Raw genomic sequence first — 22,178 nt, forward strand, 5'->3', positions numbered from 1 at the left:
ATATAGACCCTAGGACTTTGTAATGAGATATCTATCAATCAATCAAACACAAGTTTTTACTCATATTCCAGCATCTATTTTTCGACGACTTCGTCACACTTTTCCTTTTTATTACGAGTTCTTAGGAATTCGTCGACTTAAGCTCGGCGTGTTCTCAAGTTCCGCGTGAATACCTCTTGGCCGTGACATCCGGGCGCATCGCTGTTGTCAGGACCAAAGTATTCGAGTTACCACCTTTGCCGATAGAAAGGTCAAATCGGCTGGCACGCCTTAACATTTGAATCGGGTATTAGCCCTTTGTGTTTGCAGATTAGCTTTTGCACCAACACCTTTCCTAGCAAAGTGTTGGTGGAGAAGAATCGTCACAATCGTCGAAGATGTTGGCGAAGCCCTCATGCCAAAGTGTTGGAAGAGGTGAGTTGTTGTGGACATCGAAGATTTTTGTGAAGGCCCTTGTGCCAAATGCGCTGACAAAGGCGATGTTAGTGTAGATGCCGAAGATGTTAGCAGAGCCCCTCGTGCAAAAGTTTTGGCAGAGGCAAGTTGTTGTAGCCTCCGATGATATCATTGAAGAGATGTTGTCAGTGTTGGCATCAAAGTTTAGTCATTACCATTGCTGAAGATGATGGCGAGGCCCATCGCTTCTAAGCGTTGGCGTGGGTGAGTCGTAGTTGTTGAAGTGTTGGCGAAGCCCTTCCTACTCAAGTGTTTGCCTTGAGTAATGTTACGGGAGGTTATGAGGTGTATGGGCCAAGTCTCCTCCCAGAACAGGCCCAACTAGTAGCTATAGGAGTGTCATTTGAAATCCAACGCCACCAAGGTGTTCCTCATAAATAACCATTACCTATATAAATGCCCAAGAGCATAAGGGCAAGGGACGTCACCTCCTACTCATTTCCACTTGTTTAAAGCTAGTGTGTTTCTCTACATTGTCAAGCTTTCTCCTTCCTCCCTCTTATCTCTCCTATTCGGAACCATTAGTTAAAACATATTATTTAACATTTATCACAGCGATTGAAGTACATCATTCAATAGGTGTTAGTTCCAACATATTATTTAATTATTAGTTTCAATATTTTATTTAACCATTAGGTCCAGCATATTATTTAACCATTAGTTTCAACATATTATTTAACAAGTACATTGTCTGGCCTTAAATGGTGTCATATGATACAACACCCCTGCTACCTCTCGCCATGAAGAAGGCAAAGCAAATGATTATCACTTACATTGCTCCGGTGTTCCTCTTTAATCACGGAGAGTCGAGACAAATGCCCAAATAATCTTTCTATTTTGTAACAATGCAATCATATTAAGAAGGCTACGTAATGTAACTATCTCTTGGATGCAATAGGTGCTGGTGTTCAATATAATTGACAACATCTACAATGTTGTGAATAGTGACATCGATGTTATGATTTCTAATGCTTCTCATGTTTAATTAGACTAGAACATTGGACGCCCTTCGGGCACCCTAACATGACTACTCTACCACAACTTCACAATTTCAGCAGGCTCAAGTTATTCATCTATAGTGCCAAGTAGTTAAGCCCTACGTAACCATAATCACTTAGAAAGCAAGATGAAATATACATCCGTTGTACCTCAAGGAACTCGACTATAGCACTTCTACCACTGTTAATCTATTGAGTCATCGTCTCAATCTCTACGGTAGGTAATACTAAACAAAGAAAAAATTAGTCAAGAAATTATGTCAGCTCATTTTATACAAATAATAACATTCTAGAGCCATTTACATCATTTGGTGAAAATAATCCTACCTACATTTTGCCTCAAACAAGTCAAGAAGCTTTTCCTCAGCTTTTCCTAGATTTTTGCCATTTGAAAATATTCCAATAACTGCACCCAGCGCCTAATGGAATGCAAGTGCCTAAAACAAAAGTACCAGTGTAAGGTTTACATAAATAATGCATTTGACAAAAATTATACCATGTTAAATAAAATATTTTTGAAGTGGGTTTAGCGTATGAGAAGTAGAATGACCATTACACAAAGTTATGTCACACCGAAATCTACTTGGTCTTGGATCATCTAAAGACTATGACCGCAACACATTAAACATTTCGCTTAGTTTTTACCCGTACACACAAAAAGCAATAGTCCAGCAGCAGAATTTGAGAAAGTGGACACTGCAAAATAACTTGATGGTTATTATTAGCTTTCTTTATATAGTGCGCAAATAAATAATGCTAATAAACTCCAAACAACTTTTTTTATCTCCCGGTAAACATGACTTTGTGAATTGTGTAGCTATGATAATTAGATGGTAACACTAAGATCCAAGCACATACATCTACAAATATTGCTGGATATTCATAGAGCCACAGTTTTAGACAGTAAAGGCAACAATAAAAAAACCACATCCATTGTGCAGTTCTATTTTCAGGCCACTCGTGCTAAAGTTTTTGCGCTTAGCATCAAAAGAGACAATGATAAAGAAAATAAACGGTAATATACATAACCAGGATGTAAGAGCCACAAATGATAGCTCGTTGCACAGAATCATGTATATAATATGTAAAAAAGCTTTCGAAGTCTATATAATTTAAAACAATGCCCTGCTACATCAAATTGAAAAGGTAGTTGCAGAATTCATGCGTACTAAGGTTAGCATAATCATATCCACAAGAAGACCCGTTTTCAAAATTTCCTGGTGCATCTTTTTACAAAAACCACTCAAAGGTTGATGATCTGTGTGTACCTGCAGAGAATGCACCAAATCAGTAGTAATTTTAATATATTCTGAATGAAAGCATATACAGCAACCACACCGATCTTGGATAGAATCATAAATTTCCAACTCAAGAGCAAGACTGTTATAGAAAATTTAATCTTATAGCTAACCTTGAAAAGTGACATCTTACAAGATGTGCAAATTAGCTTTTCTGCAATCTACTCCAACAAGGCCCATGCTTTAAGCAAAGGATGCAAAAAAACACAAAGGAAAATATCAAAGAATTACCCAAGTGATGCCACTTCTGAAATATCTAGGAAAAAATAAAAAAAGTATTGGATTACTCGTTCATGTGGCCACAAGGAACAAAAACCTAGAACCTAATATCAGTACACCAGATACAAAATATGAGAACACAAGCAAATTCTTAAATTAGAAGGGCACAAGTTCAAGCATAATCCACCAAACTGTATGTTACATAGATCTCCATTGTTTGAAAAATATCTAACCCATCTCAACAGCATGTGCTCCTCCTCAATAATTTATCTCAACTCAGCATGTGCAGCCTGAGTCAGTAACCAGACTGGAGCATACCTGATTTTTAAGTCTTAACTGATCGGGAGTACCACAACATCCAAATTAGCGTACCTATGTGTTTGCTATGCGATGCCAGAATAAAATTAAATATGTAGATTGAATTGTCATATATACCTCAAGCCTAGTCCAAATTAATCCTTTTCTTTTGGATAGGTCATAGACCCTTGATAGAAATCAGAAGTTACCTGGTTACTAAAACAATAACATTATCTGAAAAGTGGATCTGAATCTTTACGATGAAAATAGTAATATGTCATACCAATACGACCCACATATAAAGAAAATTAATCTCATAAGTGTAACTTAAACCTTAGCCCCCTTATTATCAAAGCGAATCCAAATTTGTATGTATAGCAGATTTCTTTAGAAACGCAGCAATAACCAAAAGAACACGCCTTCGGAAATCCTGGATAGGAAGCTCAGAGCAGTGAGCAAAGACACCAATCCGACCTTGCACTATCCTTCACTAATGAGTAATGACCTAAGAGAGCAGGATATCAAAACAAAAATTAAACTAATCAGTAGGTACATATAGGTAAAAATCATAGATCCACTTAAAAAATCACTATATAGCGATCCTTTTTGCAGCCTCTCAGTCATGTGGAGTACGATCATTCAGAGTAGACATAATCTTGAATGGAGATGATTGATGGAGCAATTCAGCCTCTCATGGGCGGCAGACTGGGACTGCTTGCCAATAGGCAAACACAGTATATAATTAAGTGGGTGAATGGATTTGTTGACATATCAATGCATAAGAAAAGCATCATATGTCATAGCGACAATGACAGAGTAGTAGGGCATGAAGCAACATTGAAAAAGTAATTAAACCCCACAAAAAGTTATAGTGGCATTATTACTAATGTTAACAGAAAAAATTAGCTCTGAACTAAAGGATCAAAGCGACATGTGATATCTTAATAGGAAATTGCACCTATTCCAATCTAAATAGGGGTTTATTTATTGCCCAGCAGAGCTTAGAACTCCAGTAATGGAAGGCAGTACTTGGAGATAACGGTTAAATTAGATTATAGTAGGCATCTATAGCAGTTTATTGAACCTAGATAGAGGAATCACAATCTTGTAGTTTTTTCTGTAGGAACAGAAGAATGTAGAACTATTTTTAATATCATTTCCTCCTTTTAGTCGCTCCAAACATTATTAGGATAAAAACAGATATACCTAGAAAGGGACATGACTCCATCAAACCTTTTACAGGAGGGTGTAATAGCTTAGCAACAATGTGTAAGGTAAGAAGCCTTCAAGTGGATATCACTGTTTGTCTGTTTCAAAAAATGAAAAGGGGGTTAGAAGTGATCAAACCTTCTCATATGTCCTGTCCTAAATTTAGAATTCTCTCTTTACTCTATTATTTCAAATCAATCACAGCATGTATGTCAAATCATAACAGTTCAAGTAGGGGTTTATTTTCTGTGATCTAACCACTACTCTCACTCACTTCACATACACTTCACATAAGGCAAAATAACTATAGGCTTAACCTTCAAGAATTAGATACTCAATTTTTACTGACAGAACTATGCATCAGATCCACTCAAACCAAACTCTCAGCTGCATTCTATAGCAGAAAATACAAAGGACACAATTTTAAAATCCCTACAATGAATTAAAGAAATCAAGCCATTATTCACACTTCATTATATGGATTGTGATAGCTAAAATCTAAATACATATATTTATACGTAGAGACATGCATATTACGCAAAAAAGGAGCAACCAAGTATCTTACATGTCTTAATTTTCAAAGGAAATGAAAAATCCCATTTTTTTACCCTAGGACAATATTTAACCACGGATGCCATGAAGCGGGTGTCATTTAGATAGTTCACCAAAATATCTGGTTGACTAATATAGTAATAAGTTTTTTCACTGCCAAACAGAGATTATGGCAATAAGCAATCCGAGACTTTCATGTTGCGTCCAGAATGTTTGTTTATGCTGCAGATGAGAAATATATGAGACATCCATAACTAAGCATGCAACTTAAACACACAAACTGAAAAAGCCCAACAACCGACCAAACCAACATCCAGAAGAGATTTCAGGATCTTGGCCATCAAATGGCGAGGAGAATTTGTATTGATGCTTGCATCTGTAGTCGTGGGCTGCAATGAAACATGGTAAAAATGTCACTACTATTATGCTTCAAACACTCAAAGAAAGACGCCAGATCAGTACCACCGCAGTCACTGCATCTCTAGTGCTGAGAGCCTACTTACAACTCCATGACCGAGGCATAAGGACAGATCAGGCGATGGATCTGGCCACCTAGGCGACGGATCCAACCATGCAACCAGTGGATTCGACCGAGGAGTTATCGGAGTTGCAACTGGCTAGAAGTTAACCATTGAATCAGAGAAAGTAAAGGGAGCTGAGGAGAGGTGGTAAGGCATGGTTGTCGCTGGAGACGGTGGGATGCTGCCTTCCTTCATGGATTGAGGGGAAGGCCGGAGCTAGGGTTGCTTTCCTCGTTGATATGGCGTAGCATGCTGCCACCTCCACAGTCCAGATGCGCTCCACCAACATGGCAAGGTAGAGTGGTGAGGAGGAAAGAGGCGGCGGCGGCAGCAGCGGCGGCGGGTAGGGTTTTGGGTGCCGCCCAAGACGCTGGTGCGGGAACACGGCGAGGCGGATGGGAGCTTAGGGAAGATGTTGTGGCGGCTAGGGTTTGGGGCGCCACCCAAACGCCGATGTGGGAGCGAGGAGAGGAGAGAAAGGAGAGAGGGATCGGGAGGTTGGGGGCAGGCTGCAGTGCAAGGTGGGAGCGGGGGTTTCTGCAAAATTGCAAGGTTTAGCATAGACCGCAGGTTGATTTTCTAAAAGGTAGAGGACCTTTTTGTAAAAGATGCAGCGACGCGTGTTAGCACGTAGATGAGCCGCCAATGCTTCGAATTCTGTGGTGCGAGCGAAGCCAAGTGACTTTTAATCAACCCCAATTTGCCATGCCATCAAGCTTGTGTTTGCCATTGCAAATCGGTGTATGATCCTGCTTTGTTTTACTTTGGTGTCATTCTAGTAGCTGTTATAGCTTAGTCATCTATTTGTCGTACTGTACTACTGGCGATTTTTTTTTAATTTAGCAAACTATACTTTCTGTTTGTTTCATGCAGTACTTGTGTTATTCACTGTTGGATTATTAGTCAAATAGTTTTATAAATCAGTGTTATTATCATAAAATCTTTCAGTTTTCCTCTAATGTCTCTTTTTATATATGGCTAAGATGCATTGCTACGGGCAAAAACAAATTAACTCTAAGCATTGTTCTCATCATATGAAATATTTGACATGTCATAATGAAAGCATTCACTTTGCCTTAATATAGAAGTACAAATTGTAGTTTGTACAAAGTCCGGAGTTTCTGAGAGGGTCACGTTTCAAATATAATTCTTTACAACAGCCAACACAACCTTCACGGTTATACTTAGCAAATCACAAATTTGTTCAAAAAAAAGTAACTATGTAAAATAGCATAGTGTGTACATATACAAATTCCATCAATTACCAAACTTGCTAAAAGTTGAGGAAAATGTGTACACATAAACAAAAGTGAACAATATAAAATTTAGCAAACAATTGAAATATGAATTTTGATATCTAACTTTGTAATATAACATGAATTTTGAAACATGATCTTTCCACCAGTTAAGCATCTCTAATAGTTTGCTAAAATTTGTTTGCCATATTTTGAGTTTTGGCAACTTGGTTAAAGATTTGGCAAGTGAAAAAAATAACCATCTCCAATAGTTTGTCATTTGGACTTGCCAATTTTTTTTTAAAAAAAAAGAAGGCCCACACCCCAACTACCAATGATCCATCTATCCCCGTGTCCTGTGCGTGAAGCCGCCGCGTTCTCCCGACGTCTCAACGCTGCCGCGGCTCCATGCGAGACGCTGGCCACCGGTCGCAGGAACTCCCAGCGATTTCGTCAGCAGCAGCTCCGTACGTGACGCCTGGCCGTCTCCACGAAGGTTAGCAGGACATTGTCATCAGCTTGACAGCAGCTTGAAGTTTTCTATGTCTCTTGATGCATCAAACTCAGAAGTAGATAGTCGATTGAAGTTTGTGTACTCACTATAAACTCAGCCTTCTACAACTTTGCCATCACAGTAGTAAATGCGTACATACTTAATCATACTTGCAAATGAGTAAATCTGTACTGTATGGCCTTTCATACTTAGATTCATCACCACTCACCAATCTATCAACTGGAGCACAGACTAATCCGCAATGACACAAACAAATGCATCAAAACGATGTTTAGTGAATGGAGATATTTGATGATGAGAAAACCTTGACTGTCAAGAGGACAAGTGTGGCATGCCTGTTCAGATCCTGACGCACATTCGATACCGTTGGCACATCAGACATCTCCGGCTCATCTACAGAACCAAAAGTCCAGTCAGATGAGGATTGCAAGCCTGGAATTCCCTAAACCCAACCACGAAAACGTCACTCGCACCTTGCAGTGGGAAGTCGCGGAAGGTGCTTATGGTCATGCCCTTGACGAACTCGCAGAGGTCGTCGGTGATGCCGTAGCGCTCAAGCTCGGCGGCGTCGGGCTCCGACGAGGCGGCGGCGGTGATAGGCGGGACCGCGGGGACGGGCCGGATCGAGGGCACGGGGAGGTCGGAGGCGAGGTGCTTGATCTGGCCGGCGAGGAGGTCGGCCTGCTTGGTGGCTTCGGCGGCGATCTCCCGCGACTTGGAGGCGGTCTCGGAGAAGATCTCCTTGGATTTCTTCGCCGTCTCCGAGACCAGCGCCGACGAGCGCTTGGCCGCCTCCGCAGGAAGGACTGATGAACGACGGTGGGAGGGGATAACACGGGGAAGTTTCACGCAACTCGCGGGAACGAAGAGAGACGGCGCGGGGGGCAGATGCGCGACGGAGTACGCGCGTGTAGAAGTAAGCGCGCGGATCAAGTCGATGACAACTCCAGATTTTTGGAAAACATATTTAGTAAATTGTTGAAGAGAGTTTTTTCTATTGATTTGTCAAAATTTATGGGATGGCAAGTGTTTTAGCAAACTGTTGGAGATGCTAAGGAAAGTTGCAGATTCATCGACTTCCACTTGCCTTGACTTTTCGCCACCCCACAGCCTCCTATCTGCCACCTCCCACAGCTGACATCTCCACCGTCACCCTCCACATAATCCTGCCTACAAACTTGGTGCTTAAGTGAACTTAACACATGTGTCATAACTATATTTTTTCAAAAGATAGCCACCTCTAAATCAATAAAAACTTTGTCATGTAAATCTTCATACCATAAAAGTGAGACCCTTGACCCGCCGAGATCCCCCTCACGATCTCTACTTCAGGATTCAACATAGTTTATTGAAACAAGAAAATATTTTTGGTTATCTTGCAACCCCACTGAATACCGTCATCACCCTGACAATTATTTCTCTCCTCAACCACTGCTCATCGTGTATCTCCTCTTCCTCTTTACTATTTCTCCACAAACTAGTAAGGATTAAGCAGCGGCGCCGGCTATTGGATTGCAAGGGGTTGCATGATCCGCAGAAGGTCCTAGACCAACAAGTATTGGTAGAGCACCGGCGCCGTTAGACTGTCTCCAACAGACGCAACCTAAAAATGGATTGCAAAGGGTTGCATGATCCGCAGAAGGTCCTAGACCAACAAGTATTGGTAGAGCACCGGCGCCGTTAGACTGTCTCCAACAGACGCAACCTAAAAACAAGACCTATTCGACAATATAGGTCGCGCACAGTAAAAGAGTAAACACCCAAATCTTGCCCTTCTCCAACAGAGCCGACCAAGCCCCAAATCCTGTTGCGCGCACATACACATGAAGCACAGTGCTACCCCACCACGGAAGAAGCACAGTGTCGCTGCCATGCCAAGGTCGCCTTCGTCCCCGTCGAGGCGCCGAACGTCGAGCCGAGGTTGTCGGCAACTCTGTTCGCGGGCCTACCTGGCCAAGCACCCCCGTCTGCAGGCCTGCCTGGATACGCCAGTCACGCCCCGCCAGAGCCGGGCCGGTCGTGCCCTGCCAAAGCCGTCGTCCAGCCTCGGCGTCTTCGTTCGCGTGCTCTCGCCGGAGCCGCGCCAGCCGCACCTCGCCAGAGCCGCAGTCCAGCCTCGCCGTCTTTGTCCGCACGCTCCCCCCGAAGCCGCAGCACCTCGCCGTCTTCGCCCGCGCGCTCCCGCCAGAGCCGTGCCAGTCGCGCCCCGTCGAAGCCGCCGTCCAGTCTCGCCGTCTTCGTCCATGCGCTCCCACTGGAACCACAGTCCAGCCTCGCCGTCTTCGTCCGCGTGCTCCCGCTACGGCCGGCCCTCCTCGACTTGCTCCTCCTCTCCTCCCTCCACTCCGACCTCGTCCACGAACGGTTGAAGGAGAGAGAGAGGCCGGAGATTTGCGTCGGCAAGAGAGAGGAGACGCTTTTTTGCGTTCTGCATCGCTCGCTATGCAAAATGAGTGCTCCCTCTGCGTCTTCCGTTGGAGGCGTGTGTTTGGTCTAAAAAACATTGTAGACGACGCATTTTGCGTATACGTCTGGGTTTGCCAACTCTGTTGGAGTTAGTCTTAACACTCCAGCGATCTCCCTCGCCCAGCGGCTGAGGTGGAGTCCCTCCTTGAGGGTTATGGATTTCCCGCTCCCGCCCATGTGAGTGCAGCAAATAGCTCCAGGGCGAAGCGGCAGAGGGGGCCAACCAAAGCCCAAGAATATATCCAAAGTTTGGTGGTTGCGCCATCGCCAACTTGGACAGACATACTGACCACACTCATGGCTGTAGCCGACTTCTCGACGTGTTCTCCCAAAGCTATACCCAGGCTATACCCAGAGCAACCTCAAGGCGAAGCCGAAGTAGTGCAGGTCCAAAATGCCAAGGCCGCTAAGATACGTGGGTCTGCACACTGTAGTCCAGGCGACCTTGCACTTACCCCTAGTGCCCGCCCAAATGAAAGCACGTCATCGTGGTGAGGCGAGGGATCTTCTCCCAGCCCCCGCGTCGTCGCACAGGCGAGTCGGGGGCGATACACCACCGGTGGCCGGAAAACTCCCTCGACGGAGCAAGCCCTCGGCCGCCGTCGCTGCTCACTGGAGAGCGGCGGCGGCGGCCCGCGGCGGCGCCCAACAAGGCTGCTGTCTGCAATCCCCTGCTCCCTCCACTCTCTTCCCCTTTCCTCCTTCCGAGCTTGCTCTCTCCATGGTGGTCGGCGGCCGGTGTGGCCGGAATGGGCAGATCCACGCCCTCCATGGCCGGATCCGGGTCCTGCCTACCTGGATCCGTGCTCAGGGAGCCGGTGCGGTGGAGGCCTCTCGTGCGTGGTGGCCTGCCGCGGCAGCAGCTGGGCAGCCGCCTTTGTGGCTGTTCCAGGGCGCGGCGCGCGGTGGCGTGTCCTGGTGGCGCCGCTGCTCCGGGCGTCGTCCTCTCGCGCTGGGCCTCGATGGACGGCGTGTGACGACGCGGCTTCTCCGCCATGTGCGTCTCAACCTTCCCCGTCAGCTCCGTTTCCCCTCCAACGACACCTCCGGCACAGGGGCGGATGCGGCTCCAACGGGAGCTGATCCAGTGCTCAACCACTGGCGTGAACGACATCTACAACAACGGCGCTCTTCCTCCCCTTCGTCTTCGGCGGGCTGGGGGCTGTGGCTGGCCCGTCGTGCGGTCCTAGCCAGCAGCCGTGGCAGGCTGGGACCGGGCGTATGGCTGGTCATGGTGCGCGCCTTCCACTAGTGCGGGCGAGTCCGGCAATGGCTCCGCGTAGTGTGGCGGCGACCGGCGACCCTCTCTGTCTGGGCATGATATCTTGCCGGTGCGCGCCTTCCACTATCGCGGGCGAGTCCGGTAACGGCTCCGTGAGGTGTGGCGGCGGCTGGCAAGCTCCCTAGCCCCCGTCTCAGCGTAACTTGTCAGTGCGTGCCTCCCACTTCTGTGGGCGAGTACGGTAACAGCTCCGCGAGGTGGGGCGTCGGCTAGCAAGCACTCCGGCCCCCGTCCAGCTAGGTGTGGATGTTGTCGATGCGTGTCTACTGCTGTTGCGGGCGAATCCGGCTTCGGCTCCGCGCAGTTTGGCGGCAACCGGTCTTTCCACTCCCTCCCCGTCCACGTGTCTTTGCTTGTCTGTGTAGGTGTCAATGTCGTTTTGGGCGTGTTAACGGGGAGTACTTGCAATGGTTCTGGGCGAAAGCTTAGCTCAGATGTTTTTGGGCCAGTGACGAGATCTCACTCCTAAAGGCGTCACTGAAGAACCTCAGCTTTGGCTACAGTCTCCTCGTTTCGACCTGCTCAACACCTCTAGCACATTACTTGGGCGAAAGCCCTGCCAATGCCCATGTGGAGCTCCTCTTCATGCTTGGCTGACGATGACTACGTTGCGACGTCGTTCACCTCTCTGGAGGCATCGTCAATGAGTTCATGTGTCTTGGTGTTTGTGGTAGTGCGGTTGTTGTTCTTGCTCTTCTTCTTTTCTCTCTCCTCTTCTCTTCTCTCCTTTGGTTGTTGGCACTTTTCACCCCTCCTTGGGCGTGTGCTGTTATAGAAAAATGTATAATTTTATCCGGCCATTTTGGACCACTATATTTATAAAATTCAGGTGGGGAACGCCCCCCCCCGTGACCTTTTAAAAAAACACGTCATCGTTTGTCGATCTGGCCAACCCATTGGGAGAGGCAACAGGCGATGCTCAGATGGACCAGAATGGTAGAAAGCGTGACCTTAATGAGTAAGATGTGACCGACGTTACTTATGATCAGGTAGAGAAAAGAATGAAATGAACTACTTACCTTTGGTCTGAACATTTTGTCAGAATAGTTACTTATGATCAGGTAGAGAAAAGAATGAAATGAACTACTTACCTTTGGTCTGAACATTTTGTCAGAATAGTGGTCACTCAGTTCCAACAAATTCAATAAAGATGGATTATATTGACAATGAAATTCAGAGAAAGCTCCTGATTCCAGTTATTAGCTTCTATTAGTCAACTTGGCCTTCTTCTTTTTTGCTTTCTTCTTTTTATTTTCACCAGGATTTCAACGCTGTATTAGCAATTGCTTTTAGTGCAATTCAGTGTAGAAGGTCTAGAATTGGTAGTTGTTCTGAACTTTCCTGGCAAATACATAACTGAGTGTCAGTTCCAACAACAAAGAAAATGTCTGAATATCATGGCATATATTGTAACACGGGAGAGCATCAGTTAAAAGCAATGCAAGTATCAGAAATTTAAACAAGAAAACACCTCTGTTGCAAGATTGAACACAAGGATCTTTTTTAAACAAGAAAGCTTGAACAAATAACAGTGCATTATGAGAGGGGTCCACCAAATTAGGAACTAGTAATTCACAAAGTCACAAATGATGTTACAAGATATCACAAGGATCCTCGTGGCCTAACATGGACTTAGGTTCAAAACCAAAACCACGTGAAAAACAAACAGTCTTTCCCAAATTTACAGGATGATGATCAATGAATCCCGGTTTCAGCCGGCTCGGTGAAGCGGTGAAACTTGCTTTCGTCGAGGGACTCCCTGTTCTCCCCCGTTCAAAGATTACTCTCACGCGCTCTCCTCGAGCATGCGCTAATTAATTGCCCCGTCTCACGGCAATCAGTTGGGCTCCGCAACCGTATGCTTGAGTCCAACTCACGATCTAGAGACATTCATGCGTGAAGACCGGGCATAACCTGCCAAATTAAAACCAATCTGCTCCAACCTTCTTCTTCTATGTCTTCTCCGACAACAAAAAGGCGGCGCCACCCTCCGAAACTCGACAACACGACGAAGCAACATATACTGACTCATGCCGCTCCCGCTCTGCGCCTCCTGGTTTCCTCCGGCGGCCGTTGCCGCCGTCGCGTCTCATGGCGCGTGGCCGACCAGTAGGGCCGTGCGCCTCCATCCGTTGAGCCGACGATGAGGCCCCTCGCCGGCGCCGCTGAGGGTTCAAGACCGCACGCGTGTCCCGTTCCACTCCCGCTGTCATCGACACCCTATGCGTGAGCCAGAGCCGATGTCAGATGACGACGAACCTTACGAGGTAAGCCCTAAAATCTCATCCAATCCATGTTTTATGTAGTGAGACTAATGTTTTCCACTTGGTACTTCAGGAACCAAGCATCGACATCCCCTTTGTCAACGCTGAGGACGCCCAAGACGAGGAGATACGCAAGGAACATGGGGATTTTTGTGCTTCGATGGGCTTGGTAAGTTTTGGTCACTTTAAAACAACTTCATCTCGACGAGTGAGAAACCATAGTAACAAAGTCTGTTCGCTTATCAAGTCATGATTAAAAATATTGTTCATTGATTTGTTGTTTGACAAATACAGTAGATAAGTGAATAGAGCCCTAATCATAGTTGAGACAATTTATTTTGAAATTTTTCCAAATAAATTTATTCTAACTCAATGTCAATTTTACTGGTCAAACAAAAATATTTCACTATCAAATAGTATATCAAAATATTTAGTTTATTAAAAAACCTACATATGTTGATATATCTTCAAAGGTACTTTCACAACCTCACAAGTTTATTGGATTCTATAAATAGATTTAGCTCGAAACTTGATACCAAGCATTATCTATAATAGGTGAAAACTATTAGGAATAATTGGGCCTCTGCAATCGCTGTTGCAGCCCCATTATTTATATGTCGCTCCACTTGCATTGAATAGGAAATAATAGTCAAGGATATATTGAAAACCATGTTATGTTTTACTTTTAGTTTGTTTGGTGTGGGTTTAAATCTTAAGGCGATTCTACAAAGACAAGTAGTGTCGCAGTGGAGCTCAACGAATGAAATGCAGGCCTTGTGACATTTTAAGATGTATTGCAACGATACCAAGGGCACATTTATAGCTAGTATTAACAACTATATTCCAATCAGGCTCTCACCTATAATCATCCTAATTTTAATCAATTAGCTTGTTATCATTATAAAGCTTTTGTATTGTTTTATTTAACTTTATTATTTCTTATGCACAACTTTTTGTTTCTGAAGCGCGAGGCCCCTGATATGTTCTCCATCGAAAGGGGCAAAATTTCTGACTACATGATAAGGATCGCTTCTTCACGTGCTAATGATCAGGTTAAAGTTAAACTCATTTTTATTATGTCAGTAGCTGATTTGAAAAAAAAAATATTGCTGTGCCAGAAATCTCCAAACTAATTAATTGCCCGTATATTGTTAAATGACTCATGTATTTTATTACTACGAGGACAGCATGCTCTATAGTACAAATATATCGATCACCATGCCTCAACAATCACCGTCAATAAACACTCGAAAATATTGGAGCATGGCCGATGAAATTGAATTAGAACAAGACTTGCAAACGATCGCTGAAAACACCTTCTGTGATTTTATACAATTATTATGTTCTTCGTATACTTTAATTTTCTTATTATTTATTATGATTATTTCAATATTAAATTTTGTGGGATCCACTAATACATTTGAAATGAAGATCTTATAGTAATTTTTGTTGTTTCCAACAATAGTTATGTAGTCCCATACTCTCTTTTTAACAAGAGCACACGAGTTGGTTCAACCAATCGATGGTTTCATTTACTTGTTTTCATCTTTGTTTGGCAAATGTAGGACGTGAACAACAAGGTAATGGCCCTAATTGTTTGCGCAGAAGCACAAAAAGCTCTAGATTTAGCTTCCAGGGTCATGGTACGTGGCAGTGACTATGTTGTTTGTCTCCTTTATTTATATATATGTTGTTTGCATTCATTTTTTACTTGTCTTTACTTTCCACATTGTGCTAAACTATCCAGGATCTTATGAATATGGCAAGCTTAGACCTTGACACTCCTGAATTTTCCCAAGATACAATAAACCTGGTAATTTTCATGATGATCAAGCCCATGACTCTTTTTAGAAACATATTGATCTGACATGATCTAAACCATAGATGGTTAGGACATACGCGCCTATCTTTCTTAACGTTGCAGAGGATGCATACAATAAGAGAATCGAGATAGACATTGTTGTCTCGTTTCTTGATGCTCTAAGAGGCTTGGGGGCAATCTGTCATATATTGGTTCAAGATACAGTGGCTATGCTGAAAGATGCTCCTATGGAGAACAGTATCAATAGACGTACCGGTACACATTCCTCTAAGTTTGAGAAGAGACTGAACAACTTGAAAGAAGAATTCATGGCGTCTGCAGAAGCTACAGGAATCAAACACACGGTACATCTCGGTTCTCCATAATTCTGCTGTAATTTGCCTTCACGATGATATGATCTGCGTCCCCTGCCCATGTTCTCAGCAAAAGTACGTAAAGAATCTCTTCAACTCCTAACTCTACCTCCCTTTAACAGTTGGTGATGGGTATGCTCTTTGATGGAATGAAACGTGCACAATTGTATATACTCAAGCTGATCCAGGAGCGCAGGGAAGCTCTAGGCTGTCTTTTCTTAGGTAGGTTCGTTAAACTGCCCAAGTTGTGTCCTTATTTTGTACAGTATTTGATGTCTTTGTTCATGCGCTTGGTAATGATTTACGTCCATTGTGATAGATAATACTGATATATATCCTCCTTTGTTGTAGCACAAGCAGCATCCGCATTTAGAGAAGCGCGAATGAAGAATTGTTGAAGATCATCTGCGCGGTCATGACTCGTGTACGCTTGTCTCCTTTTGATCTTGATATTAAAAAGAGATCGTTTGCTTGCTTAGCGTACCGCCAGTTCCATTCTTCAACTTCGATTGGTCGTTTCTTTGGTATTAAAAGAAGTCTCTTTGTACTCTCATCTGCGCGAGTGTGTGGCATCTTCATTTTTTTTAATCGTCCGCGTGTGTGCTTATTTGTCTGAACTGCACGTTGAATTTGCTTGTGTCGTCGTCATACAATGAGGTAGGTTGATAGCTAGCACCGAAATGGCAATGGCAAGCAAAACTAACAGAATCGGGGACAGGTGTCAAACATTTGCTAAACGGAAATAAAACACAAGCTTTGCAACTTTATTATTATTAGATCATGATTCATGAAACGAAAACAGAGAAGAGGCGTCCGGTTCTCATTAAAAAAAAAGTTACAAGCCTCCACAGAACTGGGGAGTAAACACAGTTGAAATCAAAGCAAAGTGAAACGCAACCGTAGATATGCAACTGAAATTACTTTGAATGAACCTAAACAAGATACACAGTTTGGCACAGGCACGGTTTGCTACCAGAAGCAGCACTCGAGCATCACTATATATTGTGTATAAAGGATATTACCATAACGGGACTCCTAACTTAAGGAAGATCGACATCACTATAGTAGTATCTCTAACCAATTTGAACTTGAGGATAAGTTTTTTTTCAATAGGGGCAGAATGATAAGGCTATGTGAAGCATGCAACATTACTCCTATATTTTGTGGCTTGCTGGTACTAATATTCATGATTTTAGCATTCATATGTTATATGATTGGAAAGATATATGCGTTTAGTTTCCAACGCAACCTTAGGAGCTAGGAGTTATGACCATTTTAGTGGAAGCTACACATGCAGTTTTATGGCTGCGACTGCGTCTGCGAGAGAAACAGAGGACTCTTCAATTTCTCCACCAAGACGATCTTCCATTTTTATTTTTTATGCTTATTATGTTCACAACCAATTAGAAGGGATGTTCCTAGTATAAATAATTTATCTAATCTATTATTTGAAGGAGAGTTGATATTGGTACGATATGAGAATTGAGTTGATCTTATTGAGTCGATCCTATCTATTATTTGAAGGAGAATTGAGTTGATCTTATTGATATACTTCCGAATAATTCTAACTTTATCCTACCCATCACCATGTACTCTACGAGTCGATCCTCATCACCGTTGCTGGTAGTGTGTGTTAGTACGTTTTAAGATACTAATCCTAGCCATGAAATCGGCATATAACCTAACATTTAACACAATGATGTGAAATTCGTTGTGTTTGAGGGGGAAAAAAGTATGCTCCCACGTAGATTTTACATGCTAAAGGATTTGGAGATATTTTAATCCAATATATAATACAGTAAGATACAAAATTATATCTCCGCATTACATCGGATACAATTGAGTGCCTACTATTATATACACATATATATGAGCTATATATCCGGCAAAAAAGTTACTACTTTCCCTAGCTACACGCCAAGAGCCCTAGACTACAGACACGAGCGTGCGATGTCGACACAACAGATCCTCACAAAGTTTTCAATCAATGTCAGCATGCACGTAATCCACGAATACAAAATTCTTCTGGAGCTCATGGAATGCATATGCTACAGCGGCACTAATCAAAGCAGCTGCACCAATTAATAGTCTGAGCTGAACATCTGCAGGAATCCCAGCGGTAGCACAGCCCACTACTGTCGCTCCCATGAATACCTTCTGCAGAGTCTGGAATGCATGATATGCTCCTTTGCAAGACGAGCATTTCAATGTGTGTTGCTCGTATCTGTCTAGCATCTGCATAACACAAAGTCAGTCATAAGAATATGAGTTACTGGAACGCAGAAACACAGCTGACGAAAGTTTACGTGTGTCTACTTCAAGTAGATGATACTGTTTCCAGATTCAGTCAGTAGAAGGTGAACCTTTACTGTCAGTTAAGCAACTATTCTCAAATGTTTTACTGTCAATCATAAGCAGTACGAGTGGTTCGAGGCTACTATCTTTCCAAATGTTTCACTGAATTTGGCCCTTTGTGATACTAAGCACTTAAGCAGATTGCTGTAAATACATTAGTTCATATGACAACCGATAATGTATAACATAAATCTGTGTGTTATAGAAACAGTGTGTGCCAACAATGAAGACATGATAATACATTCTGCACAGAGCATTAAGGATGTAGGCAAAACAGATCCTTGACCACCAAAAAATTATTGTTATATTCAAACATTTTAAGTCTGAAGCAAAAGTTATACTGAGATTCTTTGGTGACCCAGATTGCTTTTACCTCACGTTTTGAAAGAACCGTGGAAGGCAATGCTTCCTGGCTAGGATTTCCAAACCACTCAGGCTGACTATTGCCAAATTTCCTTAGCCATGCCCGGAATGCTAAAACAAATCGATCAGCCTGTGTGGGTGTGAATGTGATCTTTGTGTACTGTTGATTAACATCTGTAGAAGTCTCCTTCGTTGCAGCTAGGAAAATCTTTTCTTGGCCTTGAAGAACAATCATATCACCATCATAGACCAAATTTGAAGTCCAATGTTCATACCATCGAGGGACAAGCTACACCACAAAGAGAGAAAGAAGGTATCAGCATTTGACTGCACACAATATGATCAAGTAATAAACTCTGCCAATAATATGTGCATACAGTAGGGACTAGGGACCTTTGCCTTGTTTCCCCACAAAAATATGAGAACAAGTTCATTTTAGCAGTTATAAGATTATTTTGACAAAACAAATAGGAAAACAAAGTAAAGGAATCACTAAACAAGCATGTACCTGCCACCATGCTTTTCCTGGCATTGTAAACTGGAAAAAGTTTCGAGCGCTACAGACAATAGAACGAGTCTTTCCTGGGGCCATCGGAATGTTGAAAGAGCAAATCCATATGACCCATTTCTGGTCTCCAAAAATGGGTAACTTTGTGTCTATCTCTATTCTGTAGAAACCAGTTAACAAAAGTTCAGAGCTGTATAATGACTAAATTGCTGAAGCGATAAATAAGAACCACTCCACCACACTGAAAGACAAGCAAGACAATAAAACAAGAGGAAAGATGACCAAGGTACTTTTTTGAAACTTACTTGTTTAATGCATAGCAAGGGGCCTCAAAAGTTGCAGTAATGCGAGGATTACCAGAATTTGCCCCTGAGTAACCCCAGGCACCACTAGACTCCATCTTGAATGTCAAAGGCTTGGCTCTATCTCTTCGTCCAGTAACCTGTGAGAGGAGGAAACGGATTTGCTGAAACCATGTATCTCAAGAAAACAAAGCATTTTGTTTGTCTATGCCACTGGAACAAGTTCATACCACATAGATAGCACAATTAAGTCAGCCAGTTATTTATTGTCCATTCAGAATAAGCAAGTAGCATAAGGAAAGAGAAGAAAACTATGATGCAATAAAATATATTGGGTATATCCACAGTTAAGGTGTAACAGTTAGTTAAACTTGCACACTAGCAATCAGAAAAGATAAGAGGCTGGACTCAGACCATTCTGCGCCTTTTATCATTATAAGTCATTTCTGAGGAATTTCAATGTATGTATATACTTAAACAGCATTGAGGTGGTGACTTTTGGGCAAACGATCAAAATTGAATACAACAAAACATCTTTCCTCGAATCAAACTTTCAACTGCAAAATACTATCATGGTGTTCCAACTACCCTTTACTAATTACCTTGTGGTGAGCAAATTCTATATGGGATGGATCAGAGACGTTCTCCATCAACGTATCATAACCATAGAACAAGTCCCTCTGGATTGTCACCGTGGAGAAGGCCGGGTCGTCAAACTCTTTCGGCAACCTGAAACCAAACAAGATGGAATTCAGTGACCTGAATGCACAACCGAATTCAACCAATTAGCCGCAGTCCAAACCCTGACTCTACGCACATTGGAGGCTTGGTGGCAGTGGCTTTCTCCCACCCATTCTCATCGGGCCACACGAACAGCAAGCCCTGGGAGACGAGGGTGGGGAACTTGATCGCGCACGCCTTCGGCGAACGCACCGCCCGGGCCTCAAGACCCTCGGGCATGGCCTGGGGGATCCTGGTGCAGGCGCCGGAGCCATCGAATGACCAGCCGTGATACGAGCACTGCAAGCACCCCGTCTCATCGATCCTGCCCTCCTGCACAGCTCAGACCCAAATTAGCCGAAACGAGGAAGAGATCCGGTAGGAAGGAACACGTTGAGGCGAGGAAGGGATGCGGGTCACCGTACCGAGAGCGGGGCAAGGCGGTGGGGGCAGCGGTCGTCGAGCGCGACCCACTCGCCGGACTTGGGTTCCTTCCAGATGACGAGGTCGCGGTTGAGGAGCTGGAACGGGGTGGGGCGGCTGGGGTCGAGGTCCTCGACGAGGGAGACCGGGTACCAGTGATCCCTCCACGAGAACTTCTCGCCGGACTCGGACTCGGGCGCCGACGTGCTCGGCTCCGCCTGCTCCGCCGCCTCCCCCGGGACGGACGTCGGCGCCGCCACGCGTAGGCGGGTCCGAGGACGACGGCCCACGCGGACGCGGCCTCCAGCCGCCGGCGCGGCGAGCGAGGGGAGCCGCGGGCGCGGCGCCACCAGGAGCGAGAGGGCCGGGATCGTCGCGCGCATTTTCTCCTCGCACGTGTCGAAGTGAAGTGAAGCCGAGAGGTGTTGGTTTTCGCGCTGGAAATTCTTCGCCGCGCCGAGTATATGCTTGGCGGCCGCAGTCGGTGGTTGGAACTCGGAAGCAGTGCAGAGCTTCTAGACTGGGCAAGAACAGAGTTCTGGCACGGCAACGGGGAGAAACCTGTTTTTGGCAGAAAAAACCAGTGGGCAGACCAAGAAAATTCCGGGATTTTCCCACGCTGGAGAGTGAACGCGAGGGAAGAACTACTGAATACGGCTAGAGAGAGTATACACTGTACAGTGTACACACGGGGAGCGCAGTGTGGTTGCGTGACGGCAGGGAAGGGAGGAAAGGCGGGGGACGGAGGACAAGTGTGCGGGAGCACGCAAGGCGTTTTGCGGAGTTTTGTGTGGTGGAGCTTGCATTGCCAGCCAGCCGCCCCCGACCAGGACGAATGCGCCCCGCCGAGGGGAGACCTGACCGGCGGTGAGAACGACACGAACCCACCCGTGGGCCGTAGCGGAACACTTCGCACTTTGCAGGGTTGCTACAAATCTGAAGAAACCAAATTCAATTTTTTAGCAATTCTATCTACTAATTTTAGTATTTGTCCAGCAGAACAGAGTATCCACATTAAATTACCACATAAACTGTAGAATGTATTAAATTATCCATCACTGCTATTATACAAAAAAATCTTATACCTCTTCCCCTTTATTTCTATGACCCAAAATATAAATACTAAATAAATAAATAACAACAACAATTATTATTATTCATTGTATTATTCTGCTTGTATGATCTATTGATAGCCCCTTTCCACAATCAAATCAGCATCCATATTCCTGTTTTTTCCCTTTATTTCTATGCTTTACATAGACATAGGAAACAATGTACTTGCGATTCAATTGTTAATCTTATCCATTTGATTTATCTTTGCATTGGACCTTAGCACAATGGTTGATAGTTTCTTTTACTTTTTCTCACTCACTTGTCAGTTTATGTGATGTTTTTGGTCCTAATTTCAGCAGACCTGCAAAATCCAAGTAGACTTTAGGTGTGGCGTCGTGACTTGGTTTGTTTGGATTATGACTACGGCCTTGTTTAGTTCCTGGAATAAAATATTTTTGGCACTGTAATATTTTCATTTATATTTGATAATTATTATTCAACCATAGACTAACTAGATTCAAAAGATTTGTCTCGTAAGTTACAGACAAATTGTACAATAAGTTATTTTTTCTATTTATATTTAATGCTTTATACATGTGCCGCAAGTTTCGATATAATGAGGAATTTTTTTAAAGAAAATAGATTTTGGGTGCAACTAAAACAAGATCTACGTGTTGCCACATTCTTGCTAATATTTACTAAATGTGTGGTTAACATTTTCATGCTCCACCTTAGGCATGATTTGGCAAAGGAATGGAGCAATCACTAGTGGGCTAGAAGTGTGACAAACTTAGGCCTTGTTTAGATGTGAAATTTTTTTAGATTTTGACACTGTAGTACTTTCGTTTTTATTTGAGAAATATTGTCCAATCATGGAGTAAGCGGGCTTAAAAAATTCGTCTCGCGATTTATAGGTAAACTGTACAATTAGTTTTTATTTTTATTTATATTTAATGTTTCATGCATGT

General features: G+C 43.7%; 2 protein-coding genes and 1 long non-coding RNA gene across 3 annotated transcripts; 1 reads left to right on the top strand and 2 right to left on the bottom strand.

Annotated features, from left to right (window-relative positions):
* LOC8080561 lies at positions 1,628–10,879 on the bottom strand. Its single transcript, XM_002468463.2, has 4 exons — positions 10,248–10,879; positions 7,773–8,293; positions 2,866–7,692; positions 1,628–2,722 (listed from the first exon to the last, which is right to left on the bottom strand). The coding sequence occupies exons 1-3, from the start codon at positions 10,877–10,879 to the stop codon at positions 7,571–7,573; spliced, it is 1,275 nt and encodes a 424-aa protein (XP_002468508.2). The 3' UTR covers positions 1,628–2,722; positions 2,866–7,570.
* LOC8080562 lies at positions 15,203–17,035 on the top strand. The gene is made up of 3 exons (XR_002449189.1): positions 15,203–15,477; positions 15,609–15,708; positions 15,838–17,035. It is a non-coding gene; the product is annotated as an uncharacterized LOC8080562 (long non-coding RNA).
* Positions 17,236–20,883, bottom strand: LOC8085484 (pheophorbide a oxygenase, chloroplastic). Its single transcript, XM_002468464.2, has 7 exons — positions 20,160–20,883; positions 19,832–20,067; positions 19,617–19,743; positions 19,018–19,154; positions 18,713–18,872; positions 18,215–18,493; positions 17,236–17,721 (listed from the first exon to the last, which is right to left on the bottom strand). Exons 1-7 carry the CDS (start codon positions 20,538–20,540, stop codon positions 17,467–17,469), a joined length of 1,575 nt encoding a protein of 524 aa, XP_002468509.1. The 5' UTR covers positions 20,541–20,883; the 3' UTR covers positions 17,236–17,466.

This window comes from Sorghum bicolor, chromosome 1 (assembly GCF_000003195.3).
Source record: "Sorghum bicolor cultivar BTx623 chromosome 1, Sorghum_bicolor_NCBIv3, whole genome shotgun sequence".
In the NCBI taxonomy this organism is placed as follows: domain Eukaryota; kingdom Viridiplantae; phylum Streptophyta; class Magnoliopsida; order Poales; family Poaceae; genus Sorghum; species Sorghum bicolor.